Source organism: Mauremys mutica, chromosome 3, assembly GCF_020497125.1.
Source record: "Mauremys mutica isolate MM-2020 ecotype Southern chromosome 3, ASM2049712v1, whole genome shotgun sequence".
Classification (NCBI taxonomy): Eukaryota; Metazoa; Chordata; order Testudines; family Geoemydidae; genus Mauremys; species Mauremys mutica.
The window spans coordinates 110,917,640-110,928,947 of NC_059074.1; the positions used below are offsets into that span (position 1 = coordinate 110,917,640).

At 41.5% G+C, this 11,308-nt stretch overlaps 1 protein-coding gene across 3 annotated transcripts in view; it reads left to right on the plus strand.

Moving 5' to 3' along the window:
- ADGB (androglobin) overlaps nucleotides 1–7,179 on the plus strand; it is a 215,269-nt gene extending 208,090 nt beyond the window's left edge. For all 3 annotated transcript variants that reach the window (XM_045012031.1, XM_045012029.1, XM_045012032.1), the window contains 3 exons: nucleotides 1,678–1,786; nucleotides 4,389–4,572; nucleotides 6,839–7,179. In XM_045012031.1, coding sequence (XP_044867966.1) covers nucleotides 1,678–1,786; nucleotides 4,389–4,572; nucleotides 6,839–7,030 — 485 coding nt within the window. In that variant the 3' untranslated portion in view covers nucleotides 7,031–7,179. The remainder of the gene's footprint in view (nucleotides 1–1,677; nucleotides 1,787–4,388; nucleotides 4,573–6,838) is intronic.
- Nucleotides 7,180–11,308: the final 4,129 nt, after the last annotated feature.

The window sequence follows — 11,308 nt, forward strand, 5'->3', positions numbered from 1 at the left end:
CTTCCCCATGGTGTTCTTGGCCCTCTCAGGGAGGACTCCCTTAACCCAACATCACATTGCAACGATGCCCAGACAAAGAATCATCAACCCCTGCTAAAGATGTGGGAAGCACTCCAGGCTATGCTGAACCTGGGGATCATTGAGGAATCCCACAGTGAGTGGAGGAGTCCTAATGTGCTAGTGCCAAAACCCAATGGCTCAACAATATTCTGCATAGACTTTAGAAAGATCAGTGCTATATCAAGATTCAACATGTATCCGATGCCTCAGGTGGATGAGCTACTAGAGAGACTGGGAACCCTGAGTACATGTCCATGCCTGATTTGACCAAGGGATACTGGCAGATCCCCCGAACAAAGGCATCCTGGGAAAAGACAGCCTTCCCTACTCCCTTCGGCCTCTGTCAGTTCATGGCCATGCCCTTTGGTCTGTGTGGAGCAGCGACCACCTTCCAGCGACTGATAGACCAGGTGCTGCATCCCCACTACCAGTATGCAGCTGCCAATATTGATGACATAGCCATCTATAGCTGCAGCTAGGAAGACCACCTACAGCACGTCACTGTGATTATGCAGGCCCTCAAGAATCAGGGGCTTACTGCAAATCCTGCCAAATACCACCTAGGACAGAGAGAAGTAACTTACCTTGAGTACACTATGGGACAGGACTGGCTACACCCCCGGGTAAATAAGGTCCAAGCATTGACCTATTGCAACCTAGAAGCAAGTGCGACATTTCCAAGGCCTTGCTGGCTATTATAGGCTGTGCAGCTTCGCCACAATAGCTGCCGCCCTTACTGACCTGGTAAAAAGCACCCGCCCCAGAAAGGAGCAAGGGACAGAGGAATGTGACAGGCCTTCAGAACTTTGAAGAACTTGCTAACCCAGTGCCAGTTCTCTTCAACCTTAATTTTTCAAAACTGTTTATCCTCCAGATGGACACATTGGAAGTGGGTCTCTGGGCTGTGCTGGCACAAGAGGTAGAACTACTAATTTCATACAAAATTTCAAATGCTACATAATTTAGAGCTGAAACAGAGCTGTAACATTTGGATCAAAATTTCAAACAAACCACAGTCTGGGGGCATGTGAGTCTAAGATTTTAATCTGGTCTGTTATGAAGATGGGGTCAAAAACTGAAATCTGATTTTGGATTCAACTCTCCTTTTCCCCCCCAAAGCTCAGAGGATTTTGGACCTGGGATTTTGCTTTGGGTCTATCAGCCCTTACAGTATCATAGCATTCTCCCAACACCAGACATAGTAAAGGTTGAAAAATTGTTTCTGTAATAAGCCCTTGATTTCACATACTCATAAGTTCCTCACACTTTTGCCTTTGGGGCTGATACTTTGCTCTCAGATCCTTTGGGGAGCTGAATAACTTGGAAAGGGCTAAAATTGGCCATAGTTGTTTGTGAGCAATATGGGTTTAACTAAGTTTATACATAAAATAGATATTGTGAAGGTTTAAAAATGTACCTTGACAGATGTACAGTGCTTTCCATCTTCTGGGATTCTGTAAGGATAACACAAGAAACAGAAGTAGCTAAATGTTAGTTGTTCTCCTGCTCAGCCTGTAATAATGTGTGCTGCTGAGCCAGAAGAGGCTAGAACTTTATTAAGGCGAGGAAGATTTTCATGACCAAACAAAGTAACCAGTTTAATCTATTTTATTGCAGATGCAGTTTCCCCTGTGCTTGAAATAACAGGATCATCAGCAGTCACTGGCGCAAGCACACAAGCTCAGCAAAAGGAATGGGAACCTCTAGACCTAACCCCCTACGTTAGGTAAATTGTGGCAAATGTAATTAAATGCTAAAAATATGTTAACAGTAAGAATTTACAAATAGAAGAGTTATAGCATGCATTATATTGTTTCTACAACTGTAATTCATCCCTGGGTGCATACGGTATAGACTGCAGTACTTTGACTTACTGTATATGGCATTAGCCTTTATTCCTCAGCTTTTATTAGCCCAGCCCATGATGATCATATGCCTGTCACGGTAGTTGTAGAAACCATGATTGCATTCTGAGCTCAGTTTCATGCTATGAAACTGAAGTAATTCAGCTGAAGTCAATAGTTTTTTCACATTTACAGAGATATAAGTGATATCAGAATTTGGCTCAATACCTGACTTGTGTGTGTTTAAAATCTATGCCTTATTATAACGAAGTGCAATTCATTTTCTTTGTATAAAACTAAATAAAAAAGGAATTGAACAGTAACACAATGTATGACATGAGAATTAAATATGTGGAATCTAGATGATGTGTGTTTGTTTCAGTGATCATACATTAAAATAATCATACTTAGTGCTCTTCCAGTATGTCAGTGTGTGATGCAGGCTTCAAGTACTATATTTAATGCACATGTCTGTGTAATGATACATTTAAATAAATATGTCTAATCACTGGAATAAATACTGTGTGTATGAATGTGCAGCTATCTAGATATAGACACACTTAGGCCCCAGTTCACTGAAGCATATGTTTTAAGTCCATTCCTATTCAGGCCAGCACTTAAGCACATCACTGACTTCAATGGAACTTAAGCATATTGGGACAGGTTGGGTCAGAGAGACCCCCTTGGGACTGTCACCTGATGTGCTGAGACTATCTCTGAGCCCGTTTTCCCTGCCCGCTTGGGACTTCAGTACCCTGTCTTGTTGAGCCAGACACGCTAGTCTGCTGCAAACACAGACCCAAGTTCGAACCATGTCGCCCTAAAGCTGCAGACTTAACTGAAAACACCTTAAGAAGTGCTCCTGTCTCTAGCACCAAGATACCCAGTTCCCAGTGAGATTCAACCCCCAAATAAATCCATTTAACTCTGTTAAAGCTTATACAGGGTAAACTCATAAATTGTCCGCCCTCTATCACACTGATAGAGAGATATACACAGCTGTTTGCTCCCCCAGGTATTAATCACTTACTCTGGGTTAATTAATAAGCAAAAAGTGATTTTATTAAGTATAAAAGGTAGGATTTAAGTGGTTTCAAGTAATAACAGACAGAACAAAGTAAGTCACCAAGTAAAATAAAGCAAAACATGCAAGTCTAAGCCTACTACAGTTAAGAAACTGATTACAGATGAAATCTCACCCTCAGAGATGTTCCAATAAGCTTCTTTCACAGACTAGACTCCTTCCTAGTCTGGACCCAACCCTTCCCCCTGGTACAGGCCTTGTTAGCTCCAGCTCAGGTGGAAACTAGGAGACTTCTCATGGCTGGAACCTCCTTTGTTCTCTTCTACCCCCTTTTATAGCTTTGGCACAAGGCGGGAATCTTTTCTCTCTCTGGGTCCCCACCCCTCCTTCTCAATGGAAAAGCCCCAGGTTTAAGATAGATTCCAGTGCCAGGTGACATGGTCACATGTCCTGTGAGACCCCCCCCCCCAAAGCCTTCATTCTTCCTGGCCTGACTCACAGGAAGGCTTGCAAATAAACAGAGCCATCTACAGCCAATTGTCCTCATTGATGGGAGCCTTCAAAATTCTAAACCACCATTAATGGCCCACACTTTGCCTAACAACAGTAGGACCTCAGAGTTATATTTTATATTCCTAGTTCCAGATACAAGAACGTTACATTCATACAAATATGCCTTTATTCCTCAGCTTTTATTTATACAAATAGGATGACCACACTCCGTAGATTATAAGCTTTGTAATGATACCTTACAAGAGACCTTTTGCATGAAGCATATTCCAGTTACATTATATTCACACTCATTAGCATATTTTCATAAAATCAAATGGAGTGCAACGTCACACACATGCTTAAAGTTAAGCACATATTTAAGTGCTATCCGGCATAAGGACAATTTCCTGAATCAGGGCTTTAATTGGGAAGGAAACTAGTACAATACTGAAGAGAATGAAATTAAGACAGCAGAAAATTTGACCCAATATCTTGTCACATGCTTGACTCTTTCTAGGATTTTATGTTATGTCTTCAATAGTTTATAACTTCTTTATTTCTCAATCAATTTTATCAATATTATCAAAACACTCACAGGTACTCACTGAGCACATGCAATTTAAAAATCATTTTGAGTTATTACAATATGAAAAATCTGAAAATGTCCCTGTTTTGTGAGAAACACCTGAATTCCCATCCAGATAACTAAAATAGGGATGAGCACAATTTTACCAACATTTTAAAACAAAGGATCAAGCATGAGAAATGTTGGCCAAAAGAATCATTTTTCCAGTTATGATCATCGGTAAATAGTAGGTGAGAATAAAATTGGCTCCTTAACCATACCTAGAATCATGATAGTAATATTGAATTGTACAATTAGATATATTGTATACTGGTGACAGTCATGTAAAAACTGTTCTAATCTGCCTTTGAAGTGAGACAAATAATGTTTGTATTTCCTACAGAAAAACAATGCCTGAGCCTGTGCTAAGAAATGAGTCTATCATTCAACAGCAGGAGATGCTTAAAGCAGAAGAAATCAATCGTTTTAGGGAGCTTCGACAGCTGGTTCTGGAACAAAGAGAAAAAGACCAAAATGCTCGCACATTATTGAAGCAAAATATACTTGAAATGTATGAGCATCTACAAGTAAGTCCATAGATAGGTTTTCTGTGATTTCAACCACCTATGCACACAAACCTATTTGGACTTCTATAATAAGTACACTTCATTAGAGTAAATGAGCCTGAAATTTCATTTGAACCATGGTTAAAGCACACGGTTCCCAGAAAAATATTAGTGTTACACAACATTGTAGAGATGATACTCTAGAATACATTTCTTGAGGTATCAAGTATCAGAGGGGTAGCCGTGTTAGTCTGGTTCTGTAGAAGCAGCAAAGAATCCTGTGGCACCTTATAGACTAACAGACGTTTTGCAGCATGAGCTTTCGTGGGTGAATACCCACTTCTTCGGATGCAAGCCCTTGCATCCGAAGAAGTGGGTATTCACCCACGAAAGCTCATGCTGCAAAACGTCTGTTAGTCTATAAGGTGCCACAGGATTCTTTGCTGCTTCTTGAGATACTACATTCAAGGGGCACTATTTTACTTTGTAAATAACAGCGTAGCTTGATGGTTCAAAGTGAGAGTAAGCGGAGTGTTTGGTACATACCTTTATGTACGTACTAGATCTGGCATTTCCAGTTTGGCCTGGTTTTGATGCAGAGCCTGTAGCTTTTTTCCGTAAGAAGAGGAAACTTTGTAGAAAATAGAAAACTGGATTAACAAAAAAATAATCGCTATTGATGTTTTCAAGTGAGATGCTGAAGAAGCAGGAGCGGCTCTAAGCTTTTTTGCCACCACAAGCACGGCAGGCAGGCTGCTTTCGGCGTTGCGCCTGCGGGAGGTCCCCGGACCCGCGGATTAGGCGGCATGCCACCGAAGGTAGCCTGACTGCCACCCTCACAGCGACCGGCAGGCCGCCCCCCGCAGCTTGCTGCCCCAGGCACGCGCTTGGAGCGCTGGTGCCTGGAGCCACCGCTGTGAAGAATACAATATTGGTATGTTGCAGTCTTCCTGAAATCTGCATAAGGCCAGCTAGCAAACTAGTAGAGTTCTTAAGTCTTGCTGAAACACAGCTACAAACAATACACTCAGGAGATGGTACAACATTAGTGCAATGTGTCAAGGTTGGGATCTATTTAATAGATGAAGTGGGTAAAGATACCTTAACAAAATTGACTTAAGCTTTAAGAGTCAATAAGGGCAATATGATTTTTGACAAGCAAGCCACAGTGATGCATTAATCACCATGAATCAAATGACCCCGTCCTGATCTTTTAGAGCTGGATCAGAGCCAGTGAAAGTATCCTTCCAATAAGATGGAGTGATTTATTGAAGTCATTTTAATTTTCTCCTTCATAAAAGCTCCCATATGCCATACTGAATAATGCACAGTACATAAACAGGCATATGAGATAAACTGACCAATTACACGCTGGCAACAGGTGAAGGGAGTTTGCAGGACGGGGTCCTTAATAAAGCACACACAATGATTTTCAGAATGTACTAGTTTTTTTAGGTGCCTTATTTTTAGGTGCCCAACTTAGAACATCTTAAAGGGGCTTGATTTTTAGAGAGTTGTTGTTCAGCACTCAAAATCTTTAGTCACTTCGGAACATCGTGGCCACACTAATCAGCACTTAAAGTGTTTTCATCCATAGATCTCAGAGCACTTTACAAGGATAGCTAAGTATCATTACTGCTGCTTCTACAGATGGGGAATCTGAAGCATGGAGAGGTTAAGGGAAAAATTTTCAAAAGTGAGTTTGGGCCTAAGTCTCATTGAAAGTCAGAGGGACTTTGACGGGTTAGTCACTTTTGAAAATAGGACTTGGCAAAAAAAATTCAAAAGTGCCTAAATCTCATTTTCAAAAGTGAAAAAAGCTCCTAGGAGCTTGACTTGCAATGATAATTAGGTCCCGCCGTCACTTCTGAAAATGGTTCTACGTCACTTTTGGAAAATTTTACCCTAAGTGACTTTTCTAAGCTCACACAACAAATTAGTGGCAGAATTGAGACTAGAACCAGGGGCCTGACCAGTCCAGTGCCCTATCCTCTATCCACACTAATTGCTTATGGTACTAGAAATGCTTTTAAAAAGAAGCTTTTTGTAAACTCCTTCCTCTTCTTCATGATGTAAAAGATCACCTGATTGTAATCACTAAGCAACTCTGACACAGAGCAGGATAGGACTATAGACAATGCATATGCATTAACAAGTAAGGGAGAAATTAAAAGTCCTCGATATAGTCAAGGTCAGAACAGGAGCAAGAAACATAAATGCAGGGTACACGACCTTATTATATATATGAATGCTCATTTGTTTGTGGGGGGTATTTCTTTTTGGATAGGTATCCTTAGATGAAGCACGAGGCAGGGTTCTCAGTGCTCGGGAAGCATACAGAAGTAAGTTACTAGAAGCTGAAGTCAAAAAACAAGAAGCACTAGTTGCTGAAGAAGCAGCCGTTCGAGCAGAGCAAGAGAAGAAAAGTCCAGATGCACTGAAAAAAAAGCAAGCAAAAAGTGCAGGGAAAAAAAAGTAACAGCCTGAAAGGTTAACTCTGCCCATTGTTTAGGAAAGAGAATTTATTTTTAATGATTAAAAGAATTATTCAATATTTTTCTAAGTCAACGTTTTGTTACCCAGAAAATGCAGTTTTTTCTCTTTTCCAGGTATTATTCCAAAATCCATCTAGCATTGCTTTCTTTTTAACATGAAAAGTTTGTAGTTTTCATATGATAAATGATAAACTGTAATGATATGATTATCTGTTTTAACTGAAATAAAATTTTACACAAAAATTATTCATGTTGTATCGGACTTGTTCTCCCAGCACTTCGTGTCTGTCCCCCTATTTTTCAATTAAAAACAGTCAAAAAGAAGGCAATAACATCTCTGAAAGGATTGGATCAAAAAGAAAAGAGCTATTCTTTTTAATAGGGCACGAGGAATCAAGAAAAGTTGCTTAGCCTCATGTGGAGATTTCTTTAGCATTCCAAAATGTTTACAGATGTGCAGTTTCAAGGCTGTACCTAGGACCAGCTTCTTCTGTGGGCTTATACTCTTGACTTCACTAGGGTCACACTACGGGCTATTAGATTCTGTGTCACTGAACTTTGCAGAAACATGAACTCCTTCAGTGGACGATGATTTGAGTTATGCATACTAATTAAGTAGTACCCACACCATTCTATTTCATATGCAGAATTCAAAATGGTTAGAAAAGACTATCATACTAGACATCTCCAAGCTATTTGGCTACTAAAACTTTTTTTTTCTTCACATCTAGCTCCCCCCGTCACAAATTCTTTCAAATCCTACGATAGCTCCCTAGACTATGTCCCTCATGTCACACCATTAAGAATCTAGATTTATGGTTGTACACTGAAAATTGTGAATTACTGGACCACATTACTCTCCTCCCCTTTTTTCTTCCTGTCTAGTTCTCATTTCAGCTTTTATGTAGTGGTTTTTATCTTTTGTGGGGGGCAGTGAGGAGGAGGCATTTCATGTTGAGGTCACTGCTCAGTGTAATTTATGTCCATAGGTCCCCTGGCGCAGTCCCTGATGGGCTTTCATCCAAGGGTTCTCAGGACAAATTATTTATTGGCCTCAGAGTGCAGCCACCAACTCTTGCTGGTGGCCGCTCTCCCACTTTTCCCTAAAATATTTAATTAACTTTAGGAAAAACAAATAAAAACAAGTCTGCTATGAAAAGTGATACATGTCCAAATCATTGTAATGTATTTATTGTTAGCTACTAAGTCTGTTGTGAAAAGTGATATTAACAAACATACGTGTATCACTTTTCAGAGCAGACTTACTCAGCCTTGACAAGCCTGGGGACAAATTAAGCCCTGGATGGGAGGTTGGGGGAGGCAGCAGGGGCCAGAGGCAATGGGGGTCGATGGCCGGGGGAGGCAGCGGGAGGCTGGAGCCTGAAGCCCCACATCAGAGGGACGGAGCCCAAAGCCGTGTAGCTGGGCCTGCCACCATGTAGCCGAAGCCCAGGGCTGGCACGCAAAGTCCCACAGCCACCACAGGGCTGAAGCCCAAAGCCTGAACCCCACTGCCTCGGAGAAGGTGGGGAACTCACCAGCTGTCAGCTCCTCCAGCGTTGTGCCCCAGGTGTCTCTAGAGGGGGGCAGGGCCCAACCCTTCATGGGAGCCCCAGCAACCAACACCAAAGCGGTGCATCCAGGAGTAAGAGGAAGGGGGAGGGCCCCCCATCACATCCCAGGAGAATGTGGACACAAGAAAAGCCCCTGGTGGCCACATGCGGTCACAGTGGCTGCATCTGAGAACCGCTGATGTCTACACTAGAGAGTTTAGTGGCACATCTGTACTGATGCAGCTGTGCCACTGTAAGATCTCTCACGTAGCCGCGCTGTGCTGATGGGAGAAAGATCTCCAGTCGACATAATTACTCCACGCCCCCCCCCCAGCAAGAGGCGGTAGCTGTGTCAGCAGGAGCAATTCTCCTGCCGACATAAGTGCTGATGTGGACAGTGCAACTTATGTCGCTCAGGGGTATGTTTTTCACACCTCTTCAGGACATAAGTTATACCTACATAAGCGGCAGTGTAGACATAGCCTTAGAGCCTTTGGAGCCTTGATTGGAATTTAAAGCTGTTCCCTATAGATAGAACCACTAGGGGTGTGCAGTGACAGTTACCTGGCCTTCTCCATGTAGGGTGAAAGCACTCATTAGAGCAGCTGCTTATATGGGTATAGAAGGTCCTTCACTGTGGGGTATAGTCATCACACATGAAGCTGGATGTTAGGCGATATCCAATCCTTGTAGAAAGAGACCAGGTTCAAAACTTTCTAAATCACAACAGCTAGAGCACGTGACTTGAAAACATTTTGCGGTCACTCAGTCATATTTAGCTGTTTGAGCAGCCATTGCAGAATATACCATTCCTCCTCTACTACTAAACACCAGCTATTCAGGTCACCACCACTTTGATCAACTCCTCATTAGTTGGTTTGAATCCCTTTGTTTTAAGGGCATAATCTGTGGGAAGGACATCTGTCATTCCACCCCCCACAGCACTAGCTGCACTGTTGTATGAGTCACATTTAAAAACTGTGTTTACTGTAAACACAGTTCTCAGCTGTAGCCAGATGGAATCCGAACAAAGTTTGGATACCAATGTGGAACAAATCAAATTAAAATTGTGGCTTTAAACTCAGTTGTTCTGACAGCAGATGATGCTAAAAGGTGACATTTCTTTTGTATCGCTTTTCTCTTTCCTCCTCTTCCCATTCTAGTGTGTTCCCACCCATTCCCTTGCTGATTGTTGGGCTTTCCAGCCTCCTTCTTCTCTTGAAGCATATCAGCACCCTCCTCCACTCATTCTGTGATGTTCCTTTTCCATTCTGTGCATTCTCTCTCTCTCTGTCACACACACACACCCTCTCCTGTGAAGCCCAGTCTGACACTCCACCCCCCTCGAGCCTGTTCCAATTAATTTTGTTGTGTATGCAAATAAGAATATGAAACCAGACTCCTGCTCATATGTTGGCCACCTATATTTCAGAGCTCAGAAGCCTAGTAAGTTTTGGTTTGTAGCTGTAGGCTGCAAATCAAAAACCTTGTCAGGACTGGCTCATTTTGTTCTCTGCATTTCATAATATAGCGTTATTGCTATATTCAATACCGTTTCCATGGCAATGGCACGTGTTGACCTTTTTCTTGTGTGATTCTGCGATAAGACTTCTGTAGAAGAGGATGAGATTAAAGTGATCGTCTTGATGTCACTGCAAATGCTACTATGACATTCTGTTGTGGAAACTGAATCACTTCCAAAACCCATCAAAACAGAGAGGAAGTAAATTCGTATAAAGTGTCAAGAATGGTACTAATAATCCTCATGATGACAATGAATCACCGATTGGAATACAGTTACAAATTGAGTTAAACTATTGACAAATGTACTCAGCTCTTCATCATCAAATGCTGTTCTGATGCCATAAGCACAATGCTAATTGCCATAATTTCTCATTTTAAAAAGTAAAGTGGCACATGTAGTTCATGAAATGGCTCTATCAGTTCATCTGTCATTTTATTTTAGTGGGATGGAGTAAATTACTATACACATTGTGCCTGTTTAATTGAATATGCTTTGGAATGTAGGGCTGTGCTAGGAGAACGGCATCAGTTTTACAAAATCCCCACACGTACGGAATAAAAATATTCTCTTCGCTGCTGATAGAGATGGGAAGAAAATCAGCCTAATTTGGAGTGTGGTGCTTTTGGACTGTGCCAAAGATTCTGGGTAACTATACCCCAGAAACAGGTGATTGCTGAAGTTTCTAATGTACAGTAGTTTCATGCCCAATAAATCTACTCAGTATCTCACACATTTTATCAGGATCAATAGTCAATAAGCAGAAAAATGAGACACTGCTGAAATATACAGGAAAGTGGATCAATTCTAGGGTTGCCACCCCTCCAGGATTGTCCCGGAGTCTCCAGGAATTAAAGATTAATCTTTAACTAAAGATTATGCTGTGGTGAAACCTCCAGGAATACAGCCAACTGAAATTGGCACCCCTGGTCAGTTCCAACCATGTCCGCTGCACAGGTTCATGAACCTTAAACTTTGAACAGTATGTTTTAATTTACCTGCTTGTTACCTATGATATGAAAACAAGCGTAACAAAGGCTATGTTACATTTTCACCAGGACAAACCATATTTCCATATTAGATTTAGGGATAACAGCAAGAATTTTGTGACGTTTAGATCTAACTCAGCATCAGCTCTGAATTTGTTAGCCTGTGACATCTCTATTGTAGAAATATATTTCTAATAG